The following is a 16,378-nucleotide window of genomic DNA, read 5'->3' as shown; positions in this document are numbered from 1 at the left end:
TCTGTACGGGACAGAGTTTGCTCTTCTCCCAGTTGACCCAAAGACCCAACTGGCTGAGGTGCCGGAGCACCATGTCCCTGTGTTCGCACAACTGCTCCCGCGACTGGGCAAGAATCAGCCAGTCGTCGAGATAGTTGAGGATGCGAACACCACGCTCTCTCATGGGAGCAATGGCCGCCTCCGCGACTTTCGTGAAGACACGGGGCGACAGGGACAGCCCGATGGGCAGGACTTTGTACTGGTATGCCCGTCCGTCGAAAGCAAAGCGTAGAAACGGTCTGTGTCGAGGGAGAATCGAGACATGAAAGTACGCGTCCTTCAGGTCGATCGCTGCAAACCAATCCTGGGGACGGATGCATCTGAAGATGCGTTTCTGGGTTAACATTCGGAACGGCATCCTGTGGAGGGAGCGGTTCAGGTAACGCAGGTCCAGGATCGGCCGTAACCCGCCACCTTTCTTGGGTACAATGAAGTACGGGCAGCGATCTCCGCCTGAAGCACGGGGGCGCCCTCCTTCGGTATAGATGTGAAGTGGACACCCCTGAACTTCGGGGGACGCCGGGCGAACTGAATCGTATAGCCGAGTCTGATGGTGCGGATGATCCAGCGAGACGGGCTGGGGAGCGCTAGCCAGGCCCCCAGAGACCGAGCAAGCGGGATCATCCGCACCACGGACGTACCCGGAGCGGGGCAGCGCAGCGGAACGCAGGGGCCCCAGGACGACATGGGAGTGGTCCGTGCAGGGGTCTGGGTCTGACACACGACCTGCATCCGCTGAGGGGACGGGCGAGCGTGGGGGGGCACTTTGTGTGCGTCCGCACAACCGACGCCCCCTGTTGGCGAGGAGAGAGGTGTCTGAGGGGTACGAGGCATGGTAGCGTCGCATACCGCCAGACGCGCTCTCTTGGCACCCAGAGATGTTAGAAACTGCTCTTTTATTGAAAATTTGGGTGCCACTGGCACTGGGGAACAGAAAAATAAATGGGGTTCCCCCGGCCCTCCACCGGGGGAAGGAGTGGTGCTGCAGCCATCTCCCGAAGAGCAGTTTCCTCCATCTCTGGGCGGCCCGTCTCAGGGTCTCTTCCGACGGCGCTTGGCAGCGGCCTGAGCGGGCTGGACGTTCTTCCCGCGACCGGCTCCACGCCCACGACCGGTGGAAGGCTGCTGCTGGGCTGGGGCGGGAGCGGGGGCGGCCGCAGGAGGACGTCCCCGGCGACGGGCAGGCGGAGGTGCTGCAGCCGGCGGCTGGGTGGAGGCAGCAGCGGGCCGCCGGTGCAGGATATGTTTGATGGCCTCCGTCTGCTTCTGGGCGGCCGAGAATTGCTGGGCGAAATTCTCGACCGCGTCGCCGAACAACCCGGCCGACGATATGGGGGAGTCCAGGAACCGGTTCTTGTCAGTCTCCCTCATGTCGGCCAGGTTGAGCCAGAGATGCCGTTCCTGGACCACTAAGGTGGACATCGCCTGACCCACGGAACGGGCGGTAACTTTAGTCGCCCGTAGGGCGAGGTCCGTCGCCGCCCGGAGCTCCCGGAGGAGCTCTGGGTCAGACCTACCCTCGTGCATGTCCATGAGTGCCTGGGCCTGGTGCACCTGGAGCAACGCCATGGCATGCAAGGCAGACGCGGCTTGTCCGCAGGATCTGTAGGCCTTCGCAGTCAGACTGGACGAAAACCTACAGGCTTTGGACGGGAGACGAGGATCACCACGCCACTCGGAGGCGGTCGCCGGACGCAGCTGCATCGCGACGGCGCGTTCGACTGGCGGGATCCTCTCGTAACCCTTGGCCTGTCCACCGTCAAGGGTAGTGAGGAGGGAGGAGCCTCCAGGTCTGTTTCTGGCACTGAAGGGTGTCGTCCACGACCTGGAAAGCTCCTCATGCACCTCCGGGAAGAATGGCACTGGGGCGGGACGCTGAGAACCAGCGCGACCCCCCCCCAGAAACCAATCATCCAACCTAGAAGGTTCGGGACGTGGTGGAGGGTTCCACACAAGCCCGACCTTTTCGGCGGCCCGGGAAAGCATAGCCGTCAACTCAGGGTCCGACTCAGCCATTGCCACTCTCCCAGAGGGAGGCAGTACAGCTGAATCCTCATCCTCCGAGGACTGGAACTCCCCCTCCGATGCTGCGATAGACATCTGCTCGTCCGCGGGCGCTCCGAAAGAGATGACTGGGCGCCCGTGGGCGGGACCAGCGATCTCTTCCGGTGGCGCCACCGGCAGCGGTGCTTGCGAGGGTTCAGGGACCTGCGTAGGGACACTAGGCGGGTTTGTCCTGAACGTAATCCTCAGGTCACCCCGGCCATTCGTCGAAGTAGGTCTATCCTGGTTAGGGATAGCTCTAGATCGAGGTATGGGGAGGGGGACTCCGCCTTCCCGGAGGTAGGTGAGTCTTGACCTAAGCACCGCAATAGTCATGTTCCCGCAGTGAGAACACGAGCTATTCACAAACGCTGCCTCAGCGTGCTGTAAGCCCAGGCACGTGATGCAGTGAGTGTGGCCGTCAGCGGGCGAGAGGGAACAACCGCATCCAGAAACGCACGGGTGGAATGACATCTTGAAAAAGACGCAGTGTCACACCCGTGTTGCTCTTTTTGTGAGGAAACGCTCTTTTAAGAGAGTGCTGAAGCACCCAGGGAAACCGCGGCAACACACAGGGGATAGTGCAGCCTGTGTTTGCACTCAATTCGGGAAACGCCCACCGAAACCAACAGGTTTGCTGTGATAACAGCAGTTGTTTCACTTGCAGCTGAGTTTGCGGTCCCGCTGGATAATGCCGTCACACCAGCACAACGTTCCTCTTCTTAGAATTCTCTCGACTCGAATCGCTGAATGAATCAGGAAGCAGTCTGCTACTTCAAACGAAGTGAATGACGTCAGTGCGTTGCTCTCGCTTCCTGTTTATACCCGCGGCGCGGGGCGGAGCGCGAGATGCAAATCTCGCACGCCAATTGTTCATTGGCCTGTTCTTAAGTTCTCGAAGCTGATAGGGGCTCTCTGAAGTGATCCCAATTTGTCGGTAATTACCGACGTACGTCGTAGTGACCGATTGAAAGGGAACGTGAACTTAATTTTAACTTTAAAATCTAAATGCTTACTTCAAAAGAGGTTCAAGCTGACAAAAAAGGTGGGGAATCCCTTCATTGCATTTGCATTTTCACATGTTTTAAAGACAAAAGAATAAATGAATTATGAATAATTTACTGTCATTGTGAGAATAACGCATAATCATTTACATTTACATTTATGCATTTGGCAGACGCTTTTATCCAAAGCGACTTACATTGCATTCAAGGTACACATTTTTAAATTTTTTCAGTTCTTGCTTTCCCTGGGAATCGAACCCATGACCTTGGCGTTGCTAGCGCCATGCTCTAATGTTTGAGCTACAGGAAAGCTTAGAAAAGTAACTGTAGTCTGATTACGAGTATGTTAAAATGTAGGCTACTATAATCTAATTACAATCAAATCCAAAAGGAGCGAACATGTTCAGTTCGAAGGGTACTGCAAACGGCGTAGGGAAGAAGGGAACATCGATACATCACTTCACAGGAAGTGAAGAGTGAAAATCACCCAGCTGTCATTGCACATCGCGTCACCAGTCTGAACGGAGCAGCCCCGTTTTTAAACAGCTCTGCGATGGAGGAGTTTTGCATTTGAATATTCATAGTTATTATACAAACTAGAGTATTTATGAATGGTTATGGCAATAGCTGTTACATTCGCATATTATATTTATGGATATTAAACACATTAAAAGTGTTGAGAAGCAGCTGAGGGCTATAATTTTTTATATTTTACTTTATTTACCTCAGGAATGTTTACTATGCAGCTGCGCTTGGGAAAGAAAGCGCACGAGATGAGACCGCTACAAAAACCATTGATTAATAATACATTTATACATATTTAACCAAATTAAAATGTATTTTCATATAAATGACAGGTGCAGCTTCAAATCTGTTCATAGTCAATACAGGTATATGTAAACTAATAAAACGAATGGACAATGTTTGATTATATTTTTAGATACATACTGTGTTTTGTAAATGTATATGCTTATTATATGCTTTTAAATGTGAAAGTAAAGTACATTACAATATTAATTTATGTTATATCATAATCTGCGCAACCCCGTCTTTGCTTTTTTTGATGACATTGCAGGGAGTTCCAAATGAGCGATTATTGTCAGCGAAGTCCACTTCAACGGATATACCGTGCTAAGGGAGTAGGGAGCAGTGAACAGCGGGCTCATGGAGGCTTGGAGCTGGCTCAAGGAGGCTTGGAGCGGGCTCATGGAGGCTTGGAGTGGGCTCATGGAGGCTTGGAGCTGGCTCAAGGAGGCTTGGAGCTGGCTCAAGGAGGCTTGGAGAGGGGCTCATGGAGGCTTGGAGCGGGCTCATGGAGGCTTGGAGCGGGGCTCATGGAGGCTTGGAGCGGGCTCATGGAGGCTTGGAGCAGGGCTCATGGAGGCTTGGAGCAGGCTCATGGAGGCTTGGAGCAGGCTCATGGAGGCTTGGAGCTGGCTCAAGGAGGCTTGGAGAGGGCTCATGGAGGCTTGGAGCTGGCTCAAGGAGGCTTGGAGAGGGGTCATGGAGGCTTGGAGCGGGGCTCATGGAGGCTTGGAGCGGGCTCATGGAGGCTTGGCGCAGGCTCATGGAGGCTTGGAGCGGGCTCATGGAGGCTTGGCACAGGCTCATGGAGGCTTGGAGCGGGCTCATGGAGGCTTGGAGCGGGCTCATGGAGGCTTGGAGCGGGCTCATGCAGGCTTGGAGCGGGCTCATGCAGGCTTGGAGCTGGCTCAAGGAGGCTTGGAGCAGGCTCATGGAGGCTTGGAGCGGGCTCATGGAGGCTTGGCGCAGGCTCATGGAGGCTTGGAGCAGGCTCATGGAGGCTTGGAGTGGGCTCATGCGGGCTTGGAGCTGGCTCAAGGAGGCTTGGAGCAGGCTCATGGAGGCTTGGAGCGGGCTCATGGAGGCTTGGCGCAGGCTCATGGAGGCTTGGAGCGGGCTCATGGAGGCTTGGAGCGGGCTCATGCAGGCTTGGAGCGGGCTCATGCAGGCTTGGAGCTGGCTCAAGGAGGCTTGGAGCAGGCTCATGGAGGCTTGGAGCGGGCTCATGGAGGCTTGGAGTGGGCTCATGCAGGCTTGGAGCTGGCTCAAGGAGGCTTGGAGCAGGCTCATGGAGGCTTGGAGCGGGCTCATGGAGGCTTCAAAAGTTAATCAGTCACACGTCTTCCCTCTGCGAGGCCTCGTGTATGGCGACGGCCATCTTGGCCAGTGTGGAATGGGGTGACTGAGGCTGAGCGGCCACCACAATGGACTGGTATGTGGAGGATGAGGGTTTAGGGCGAGCTGGAGTGCCTACATGCTTTCGGGTAGGGAGTTGGACTGGATGATGATTGTCTTCATTAACTACCTCAACTATGAAATCAGAACCATTTAAATCAAGTACATAATCAATGAAGTCTGATACAGACCTATAATAATCTCTGGGAGTAAGGACACGGAATAAGTCATCGTCCAGTCCCATCCGAAAGCAGCTATTGACCATCTGGTCACTCCAGCTCACCAGATAGCAAAACTCACAAAATTCCTCCACATACCATTCCAAAGGACGACCACTCTGGTGGATGGAGAAAAGGAGGTAATCTTCAACCTCTTCTTGTGTAGGTCTGGTCATCTGTCATGAGTCGCTCAGGCAGGCTCCTAAATGGCTCATACACTCATGTTACATAGCACGTTTGAGCTTCTGTAAGAACCAGTGAGGTTCATTCTCATGTTGCGTAACACGTTTGAGCTTCTGCAAGAACCAATGAGGTTCATTCTCATGTTACTTAACACATTTGAGCTTCTGCAAGAAACAATGAGGTACATTCTTGTGCGTTACGCAGTACGTTCAAGCTTCCGCAAGAACCCACAAGGTTCATTCTTGTGTGTAAGAAATCTTCTATCACTTCTTTCTGCTGCTTCTTTGCCACATGTGTTTTGATCCAGAGATTGTGCACTATTTCAGAGATGTGTATTAATAATAATAATAATAATAATAATAATAACTTAGACTTATATAGCGCCTTTCATGATACCCAAGGTCGCTTAACAAATTATGGGGGCTGGGGGGGGGAGCGGGGTTAGAGGTCAAATGACTTAGTGAGAAGGAATGTTTTGAGGTGCTTTTTGAACATGGGCAGGGACGGGGCAGAGCGGACATGGAGCGGTAGAGTGTTCCAAAGTGTGGGAGCATTGACAGAGAAAGCCCTGTCACCAAAAGTCCGCAACCTGGTGCGGGGGGTGGCCAGCAGGTCCTTGTCAGAGGACCGCAGGGAACGCGACTGAGTGTAGGGGTGGAGGAGATCTGTAAGGTATTGTGGTGAGAGTCCATGGAGAGATTTGTAGGTGAGCAGGAGGATCTTGTAGGCAATACGTGACTTGACTGGCAACCAGTGGAGCTGTTTGAGGATGGGAGTGATATGCTGCCAGGGCTTTGTGTGGGTTAAAACCCTGGCAGCTGAGTTCTGGACATACTGGAGTCTGCTAAGGGCCTTGGTGGGCAGTCCAGACAGGACACCATTGCAGTAGTCCAGACGGGAGGTGATGAAGGCATGGATGAGTGTCTCAGTTACTGAAAGAGTAAGTGAACGCCGGAGTCGTGAGATGTTTCTGAGATGGTAGAAGGCAGACTTAGTAACGTTTTTGATATGGGACCGGAAGGAGAGAGTGGAGTCCAGGATAACACCCAGATTGCGCACCTCAGGAGTTGGGGAAATGGAGCAGCCATCCACAACCAGAGCCAGGTCTCCAATTTTCCTGAGCAGTGGTGGAGGGGCCACCACCATGAGCTCTGTCTTTTTGCTATTTAGTTTGAGTAGGTTTGTGGTCATCCATGATTTGAGTTCCTGCAGGCATTTGACAAGTTGTGTGGGTGGGAGTTGGGAGGAGGGGTTTGTGCTAATATAAAGTTGAGTGTCATCGGCGTAGCAGTTGAAGTTGAGTCCATGTTTACGGATAATATGACCTAGGGGTAGTATGTAAATGGTGAACAGCAGAGGGGCAAGCACAGAGCCCTGGGGCACGCCATGGTTGGCTGGTGCTGGATCAGAGTTTGAGCCATTTAGGGTGATGAATTGTTTCCGTTCTGTGAGGTAGGACCTGAACCAGGACAGTGCTGTGCCACTGAGGCCGATGAGCTCAGAAAGGCGGCGGAGAAGGATGGTATGTAAGACTGTATCAAAAGCTACAGTGAGGTCAAGTAGGATGAGGATGGTGATGTAGCCATTGTCAGCAGCAAGCAGGAGGTCATTAGTGATTTTAATGAGGGCAGTCTCCGTGCTATGGTGGGTTCTGAAACCAGATTGGAAAGGTTCAAAGAGCTCATGGTGGGACATGTGAAGTTGAAGCTGGGCAGCCACTGCTCTTTCAAGGATTTTGCTGATAAAAGGGAGGTTGGAGATTGGACGATAGTTGTTGGGGTCATCCGGGTCTGACCCTAGCTTTTTGAGGGTGGGGATGACTGCTGCCATTTTGAAGCTGGATGGCACCACTCCAGAGGCAAGTGATGCATTTATGATGTTTTCTACTGGATGGCAGAGAATGGGAAGACAGGCCTTGACCAGGGTGGTTGGCATAGGGTCGAGACAGCTAGTAGAAGTTTTAGCTGAGGTGACCAGTTTTTTTACTTGGTCAGCATCCAGTGGAGAGAAGGTGGAAAGGCAGCACTGAGGTGAGCGGGCAGCTGAGTGGTAAAAATCCTGTTGGGCCAGTGTGGGGCAGGGAGAGAGTCCCGGAGACTGGAGCTGCCAGTGGATGGTATCCACTTTCTGCTGGAAGAAATCCAGGAACCTGGAGCAAAGGTCAGCTGCATCTGAGGGTTTAGCAGCATCAGGAGGGTAAAGAAGACGGTTGATGGTGGAGAAGAGCATTTTGGGGTGTTTTTGTTGGTTACTGATTAGTGTGGAGTAATAGCTTGTTTTTGCCTGAGAAAGGGCTCCTTTGTAGTTCGTGACGTGGTCTTTAAATGCTTCATGATGGACAGTGAGGCCAGATCTTCTGTATCGTCTCTCAAGCCTACGTCCTGTGGTCTTCATCTTGCGGAGCTCAGGGGTGAACCAAGGAGCAGGACGAGAGAAAGACACATATCGCGTGGTAAGAGGAGCTACAAAGTCCAGGCTGAGCGAGAGGGCACGGTTGTAGTGTTCCACCATGTCATCCACTGTTTGGTAAGGGTGGTGGGTGGCGAGGTGGGTCACTAGGGAGTCAGATAACGTGGAGGTACACACCCGCTTGATGTTCCTGAAAGTGATGCGTCGTTTAGTGCACTGCTTTGGGACAGGCACAGGGACCCAGAATAGGATGGCATGGTGGTCAGAGACAGCCAGGTCAGTGCACTGTAGGTTGGAGGGGGTTATGCCAGCACAGCACACCAGGTCCAGGGTGTGCCCTTTGACATGCGTGGGGCCCTGTACATGTTGAGTAAAACTGAGGCAGTCCAGCAGTGATAGAAAATCAGTAGCAAGAGAACAATTTCTAGAATCCACATGAATGTTAAAATCACCCAGCAGGATAGTAGACGGCGATTTCGGGCATACAGTGGAAAGCAGTTCAGTGAGCTCAGATAGGAAGCAGGCAGAGGCTTTGGGGGGGCGGTAGATTAGAACAACCTGTAGCTGTGCGGACCCAGTCAACATGAAGTGAACACATTCAAAGGAGGTAGTATTCACTGGGATCTCTTTGATCAAGATGTCAGCACGATGGATAACAGCAAGCCCGCCACCACGGCCAGAGCTGCGAGGCTTCTGGATATATCCATAACCTGGGGGAGTGGCTTGATTGAGAGTTATGAACTCATGCTGGTTCTGCCATGTCTCAGTAAGACAAACAAAATCCAGTGATTTTTCTGAGATGAGATCATGGATAAGGAGGGCTTTGTTATTTAATGAACGAATGTTAAGCAGCAGGAATGATGTTGTCCTGGTTAGTGCAGTTGCAGAGGTGACAGTGTCCACACAGACCAAGGATCGAAGATTAACTTGTGATGGGCGTGGTTTGCATCGATGACGTCGCCAGCGTGAAGCATGGCACCAAACAGCTGGGACAGACAAAGTTTCGTGAGAGTAAACAAACTTATGACGGGCAGCCCTATGAACATAGGGGGAGCGACGCAGGAGGTGGAGAGATTTTATCACCTCAAGGCAACTCGGAGATGTATTTGAGCTAAGACTCATGAGTTCCACTGCAGTGTATTTGATGAGAGTCGTGGCCAAGGGGCAGCACGCAGTTGCTAGCATCCTTGCTCGGTTTGCTAAATCCATAATGATAACAGGAGGCCAGAAAGACCACAGCACAGCGAAGGAAAAACGTTTTTGGATAGCAGTTTCAGTTACACGGTAAGTCACTGTACTTCAATAAACAGCGACTTCAGTGTCATCGTCTAATGAGTTGTTGGTGTAGCGGCGGTAAAAGTTTGCAGCGGCGATAAGCAGCGTTAGACAGCCGTGACAAACGCAACAGAATCAGGCAAGACAGAGCTTATGATCCCGACACTGATGACACTAATGTCCGGATGGCCAACGTGTTTAGGTTGTTTGTAGAACATAACAGCCACAAAAACATTGGTTTAGGTCGGAGATGAGAAGCGGCGACATACACGTCAGCGTCCTCTCAACGTCCTCTCAACGAGGACGTTGAGAGGACGTAATAGCACCCCCTATCAAATATCAGTGAAAACATGGATACATGTTTCAACTGTTGGGCCAAAATAGAGCGTGCTGGTGCGTGCCAGGGCCAGTCGCGTTTACACTGTCACTTCCGGGCCTTGAGCGGGCCTCATCGGGGTTACCTCTGGGCCAATGGTCAGGGGCTTAAAATTTAGCATAAAAATATATGCATGTTGTAGATGTGTTCCTAAAAAATATATGCAGTGCCTGTATTTCAAGTTGATAAAATAATTTCAAATCCATATCAGTTTATTTGTGCCCTCCCAGGAGAATCACAACCGTGCCCGCACGATCTGCCTGCACTGCAGTCGTAGAGATGGATCCTGAGGAGTTGAAGAAAAGATCGTATTGGATAGCCGCACATGTGGAACTTCATCGCTGAGGAAGCACGCAGATAACTCTGGTAACAAACCAAGCACAAGCAGCTCTATCGAACAGTATTTTTCAAAAGGGGACAGAACTGAAGGTGCCTCGTAGAGATGATAAGGACACATAGCTAACCTTTTTCTTTTTCGAAGGGATTGGATGAAAACAGAACATAAAATGTATAACACAATCTATTACTGAACAAGAACAGGACAATCAAACAGCATGCACACAAACAATTGTCTATGGTCAATTCATTTAACATTAAAACAAAGAATGCTGGAAAATCCTGCCTTGTATTTTCCCAAGTTTCTCGACCAAGCTAATTCAATGCTACATCCTGTTCCTGTTTTTATATAGATCTGTGTGTTTAAACTATTTATTTACAATAATTAAAATAATACCAAAGCAAATAGAATCACTGGCCCACATTCACTCAAAACCATCATGCTAAGAAAAAAAGTCGTCAACATATCTGATAAAATTATCACTTTGCTTGACATTCACAAAAAGTTGACATAAAAATACTTTCCCATGAGCTTCAATTACAGACAGCATATGACATGCTTCTCCTGAACATACAAAAGTTATGCACAAGTTCATGTAAAAGGGATGGCTCATCTTACCCCACACTCCCTAGGAGTGCATACTTGTGAAGAACCTTTGTTCCATCTTAACACATATATATATATATTTGTTGTTTTATCTCATTGACATGTTTTTTTTTCTTCCTAATATTTGTTTATCTTGATAGTTTGAATTGTTGTTTCTTTATTATTTCACCAATTTTAATCATTTAATGGAACAAATACAAAAAGAATTGGCCTGATCTTCCCATCATCGCCACCCAACATATTTCTTAAGCATTCGTATGCAAATTGAAGTCTTAACTGTCAGGTCCAAAGGTGTACGGTAATTAAATATCTTTTGTCAAGTCCTCTTACTCATCATCAACCTGTATCATTTTCCTGGTTAGGCTGAATTTTGCTGGTTAGTGCATGTACTCATCTCAATCTAAATAAAACAATAACTAATGTGGTGCTTCTGGTTAAATATATTTGAGCAGTTTGTGGTTAAACAAATAGTCCAACCAAAACTGAACATTTATTTACTCACCCTCGAGTCACTTCAAACCCGACGGTCTTTCTTCTGGTTCAGAGTATCTGTAGTAATTTTAGCACGTTTTTTTATCATTGTAAATTGTGTTTTTCTGGTATATGTTAACTTGTAATATACTCTGATGCTGGGTAGTACATGTAATCTGAATTACATAATCAGATTAAAAAAAGTTACTTGTAATTAGATTATACTACATTTTAAAATACTCATAATCAGACTACAGATACATTTTTATTGATTGCATGCTTAATACACTGTACACTGTATACACTGTAAAAAAGATCAGTTGATGTAACATAAAATTGAGTAAACCAGTTACCTTAAAATTATTAAGTAAATAAACTTAATGCTTAATTGAAAAAAAATAAGTAATTGTCAAGTTCACATAACTAAATTTTTCAATTAAGCATGAAGTTTATTTACTTAATCGTTTTAAGGTATGGTTTACAAATGTGAACCGAACACTTTTTACAGTGTATTCACAAAATGGGAGAAAATGATTCATACTTTTTTATCTTTTAAACTGTCCTTTGTTAAACAGCCGTTGCTTATGAATGTTCAGAAAGTCTTCCAGTTTTGTGGAATTACTCCAGTCAGAGGCCATACAGCATAACAAAATATTTTCTTTTGTGTTTTATTTTGATTGTTTTTATTTTAAAATGTAACATTTTTATGGTTTAATTATTACCTTTTAATCAGCAGTAAAAACCGTTTCATGCACTTTTTCAAAAAAGATTATCAAAAAGTAGTCAGATTATGTAACATAAAATGTGTAATGTAATAGATTACATTAGTAACTAGTTTTGATCATGTAATTTATGTTCAGTAATGGACTACAATATAAATAATGCTGCAGCACTGACTCTGATATAGTTACTGTTGTATTAGTGTGTAATGAGAATACAGTATGTCTATTGCAGAGGTGTCCCATCTGTCCTGCCCAAACACACCTGCCTGGAAGTTTTTACGGTAATCCTGAAGACCTTGCTTAGCTGGTTCAGGACAGGTGTGTTAAATTAGGGTTGAAGCTCAACTCTGTGGGAAAGCGGCTTTCAGGAGCAGAAATGGACACACCTGCTAGTAGTGGGCTGTGGCTCTCCTTTGTGAATAAAAATGCTGATCGGAAACTGTAAAGAAAGAGGAATAATGTGTCCGGTCATTGTTTAAACCGAATTCAATGTGAATTCATTTTCCAATGTTTTGTCATTATTGTTCATTACTAATTTAATGTACTGAACACATTGCTTAAAATATTACTTTCCTGATACCTATACACTGTAAACCCGAACGTTCATATTAATTAAATAGATTAAGTACTCAAAGTTTTAGAAAAAGTTCTACTAACTAAATTATTTCATGTCGCAATGCATTCTGGGTGCATCATGCAAAACTCATCCATGGCTCCCATAATGCATTGCGGCATGAAGCGTGTCACCATGGTTGAGATTCATAGGCTAATTCTTGATGTCTGTGTGTGAGTAAATCTCACAGGAGGTCAAAGTACTTAAAATACAATCTATTTTAAAACTTATTCAGCTTTTCTGATTGAAATTGTGCTGGATCTCAATTGCCTCAAAATTTTAAGTTTGAGTCACATGTTTTTAAGTAAACAAACTCAACATATTTGACTAACGTGTACTTAAAGCAATGACAACACAAAGCAATAAAAATTGAGTTTTGTTAACATAAAATGGTGTGGTTGTGTACTTATTTTTTAAAGTTCTGTGAAAACGCAAAACTTTGTTATAATAACTGAAAATAATTGAGTTGCCTTAACAGAAAACTGTAGGTCATATAACTGCAAATATTTGAGTTGAGCTAAATGAGCACTTTAATTTAACTGTGATCAAAAGGTACAAGTAGCAGGTAATCCAACCTTTTAAGTTCTGGAAAATTGTGACTTTTAAGTTATTCAACTTTAAAAATTTGAGGCAATCGATTGCCTCAATTTTTTTGAGTTCTGGGAACTTATTCGGGTTTACAGTGTACTCTATTTCCTGAAATACCAACTTGTTTTAATCCTTTCTGTTAACCTGTCATTATCCCATGAAGGCCCATCCCTTTTTCTAGGATATAAAATGAGCACTGAAACACATTATTTAATTGCCTTCACCTCCTTATCAAAGATGGATCTGCAACTCTCAGTTTTTCTTCTGTTCATTCTATTCACAGCAGGTACAAAGACAAAATGCTTTTTTTAATTAATACATTTTTTATTGCATACAAATATAAATCATTGATCTCTCTCACTTTCTCTGTTTTTATTCCTAAAGGACACTCTCTCAGGTGTTATCAGTGCATAAATCAGACGGGTTCTTGTACAGATCAACGGGAAATAACGTGCCCTGAACATTCCACGTGCATCAGTTCAGTAACAGGATTTTCACTATATGGTAAGTCCAGCAGTGGGAATATACATGGATATATAATTGTATGTGTAGTAGGCATGAAAGTGTTCATGGACTTTTGTCACATGATCATGGTGAGGGGTCAGGGGATTACAAAGGAATGTGAATATTAGTCACCTGTTCACTTACTGAATGGAGAGGGGGTGAGCAGGGACGATGTATTCTTTGTTGACCACAAAATGTTATGGTCTAGTGGTCTCAATGTCAGCCCTAAGTGATCATATTATATGTCAGATTCTGTTTTGCAGCTGTGATTAGAAAGACTGTATTATTTGTTTTTTTGTAGGCAATCCTACTAAAGTGAAGGTTAAAGGTTGTGTTCCATCAGAAGCCTGTGTGTCCTCAAGCTTCAGCAGTGCAGATGTCTCTCTTTTCTGCTGTAACACGGACCTTTGTAATGCCAAAGATGCAGGTATTGTACTTTACTGACCATAAACAAATGACCATCTGTTGTAAAGTCAACACTCATTTTACTTTCATATGGACATTCAATCAGGAAAACAAATGTAGGAATCGATTGAATGGAGTGGCTTAAGTGTTGTTTCATTAGATGTCTTATTTTGTACAGAGCTTAATGGAAATTCCAGTCCAGGCAACTTTAATATCTCCAACGTCCTCAATAACCCCAGTATCTTCAATGACCCCAATCCTCCCATCCCCAATGGAAAGAAATGTTACTATTGCATTGGGCAGAACTGCTTAAACATAATGGACTGTTTAGGGAGTCAAGATCGCTGCCTTAAAGGAACAGGTGAGAATCTGGAAAAATAAGATTAAAGTCATTCTTTTTTTTTCTCTCTCTTCATCATTGGTGGGACTTATTTTTTTAGCTTTTACAGTTCACATACCAATGGCCAACTTAGACAGTGGTCTTTATGTTACTTAGATCATCATGACTCAACTTCTGTTTTATTTCTTTTCTTAAGTGGCTTCCAATGGTCAGTCAATTGCTGTAAACAGCTGTGCCACTAAAGCAATTTGTGATGCCACAACATCAATTAGTAATGTTGGGAGCTTCTCATGTTGTCAGGAGAGCCTGTGCAACAGTGCTCAGAGCGTCACCCAGAGCTTCCTGTTCCTCTGCTGTTCTCTGCTCTCCTACTTCCTGCTGCACTGAATCCAGCAGCTCTTCTGATTCTACAGTGAGACACACTGCACTGAATATATTCGCTGTACCATCTTTAGTGTTCTGATGTGATAAAGTGAAAAGTATACTAGACATTCTATGTACGCATCACCTTGTTGCAGTGTTCATATTTAAAGTTTCATGCTGTAAAAAGTTCAATAGAAAGTGCTTTTTTTTTTCCTTTAAAAAATAACAGGTACTGTATGGTCATTATCAGTGCTGGGTAAATGACTTGCACATTGTAGTCGGTTACTGGTTCAATTTACATGACAGAAATTGCCGTTAGTAATGGAGATTACTCATTTTAGGTCATGTATTCAGACTACTTTTTGATTACTTCAGGATTACTTTTGACCAAACTCTTATATCACATTGTTTTGAAGAGGATAATCCTGTACCATATTGATATAAGTTTACATAGAGAACGAACATTTATTCCATTCTTTATCAACAACATGAAGTGCTTTAAATATTACAGACAATAGGGTTTCCCAGACCCTATATATATATAAATTGAGATCATTTTAAAATAAAAACAACACATTAAAAGATTTAAATACTATTTGTTTACAATGTGACCAATAACCGACATCAGAGAACGTGAACTTAATTTTAACTTTAAAATCTAAATGCTTACTTCAAAAGAGGTTCAAGCTGACAAAAAAGGTGGGGAATCCCTTCATTGCATGAACATATGAAACGACATTAATGTGAACATTTTCACATGTTTTAAAGACGAAAGAATCAATGAATTATTAATAATTTACTGTCCTTGTGAGAATAACACATAATCAACAGAAAAGTAACTGTAGTCTGATTACGAGTACGGTATGTTAAAATGTAGGCTACTATAATCTAATTACAAGTACTTCATTTGGGGAATCTGATTATGTAATCCAGATTGCATGTAATCTGTTACCATCCAGCACTGATCATTATGTAATTATTCAAAAAAGGAAAAAATTCACCTGTGAAGTTTTACATAACTTTGTAGGACAATATTTAAATTTTCATGATAAGGATTTTCCTGTTACTAGTTTCATAGTTTCACCTACATTTCATTTAGCTCAATTTGTTTGCCTGTGAATATGTAGATTGTTCAGTTCTTCGTTTTGTGTTGTTTATGCTGCCATGTGTTTTTCCTGTGATATTCTTCATTGTGGATTATCTTTTTATTTAAAAATGAAAATGCTGCGATTAGATCCCCTTCTTGTTTTGCATGACCCACTGTGAGAGTTGAATTTAAAACATAGATTTTAACAAAAGTAAAAGTAATTGAATTAAAGTAATGAATTACTTGGTAATACATTACACCCAACACAGGATAAGTTGTATTATTTCACAAATTCCTGTCTATAATTTTGCTCAATATTGTATGTTTTATGTACGTCGCTGTATAAAGTGTAAATGTAATAAATCATGTAAAGAAGGACTAGTCTCTGGGTATTGATCCAGATTTAATGATTTGATTCAGATTCACAAACTCTTGATTTGATTCGATTCCAGTCTCGATTCCCTTCGATTCAATATTGATTCATTTGGAAATATTTCAGGCGATTTTTAAGGCAAAAAATGTCTCTCATGCTATTGTGTAGCCTACATTGGAATCAAATTACTACCAAACTATCTGAAACTACTGATATTTATTTT

At 45.0% G+C, this 16,378-nt stretch overlaps 1 protein-coding gene across 1 annotated transcript; it reads left to right on the top strand.

Annotated features, from left to right (window-relative positions):
* Positions 1-13,305: 13,305 nt before the first annotated feature.
* LOC307136998 (uncharacterized protein) lies at positions 13,306-16,159 on the top strand. The gene is made up of 5 exons (XM_079834416.1): positions 13,306-13,369; positions 13,468-13,587; positions 13,889-14,014; positions 14,171-14,353; positions 14,529-16,159. The coding sequence occupies exons 1-5, from the start codon at positions 13,321-13,323 to the stop codon at positions 14,717-14,719; spliced, it is 669 nt and encodes a 222-aa protein (XP_079690542.1). The 5' UTR covers positions 13,306-13,320; the 3' UTR covers positions 14,720-16,159.
* The last annotated feature ends 219 nt before the right edge of the window (positions 16,160-16,378 follow it).

The sequence above is a fragment of the Gobio gobio genome, assembly GCF_949357685.1.
Source record: "Gobio gobio genome assembly, chromosome: 14".
In the NCBI taxonomy this organism is placed as follows: domain Eukaryota; kingdom Metazoa; phylum Chordata; class Actinopteri; order Cypriniformes; family Gobionidae; genus Gobio; species Gobio gobio.
Note: the sequence above shows the minus strand (reverse complement) of the source record. Positions and strands in the feature narration are given on the sequence as shown.

What these genes read in the sequence shown, in the direction of transcription:
- LOC307136998 (XM_079834416.1), top strand. Translation starts at nt 13,321, where the DNA reads ATGGATCTGCAACTCTCAGTTTTTCTTCTGTTCATTCTATTCACAGCA. An exon ending in GTTCATTCTATTCACAGCAG is followed by an intron (nt 13,370 to 13,467) that starts GTACAAAGACAA and finishes TTATTCCTAAAG; the next exon opens with GACACTCTCTCAGGTGTTAT. An exon ending in TTGTAATGCCAAAGATGCAG is followed by an intron (nt 14,015 to 14,170) that starts GTATTGTACTTT and finishes TATTTTGTACAG; the next exon opens with AGCTTAATGGAAATTCCAGT.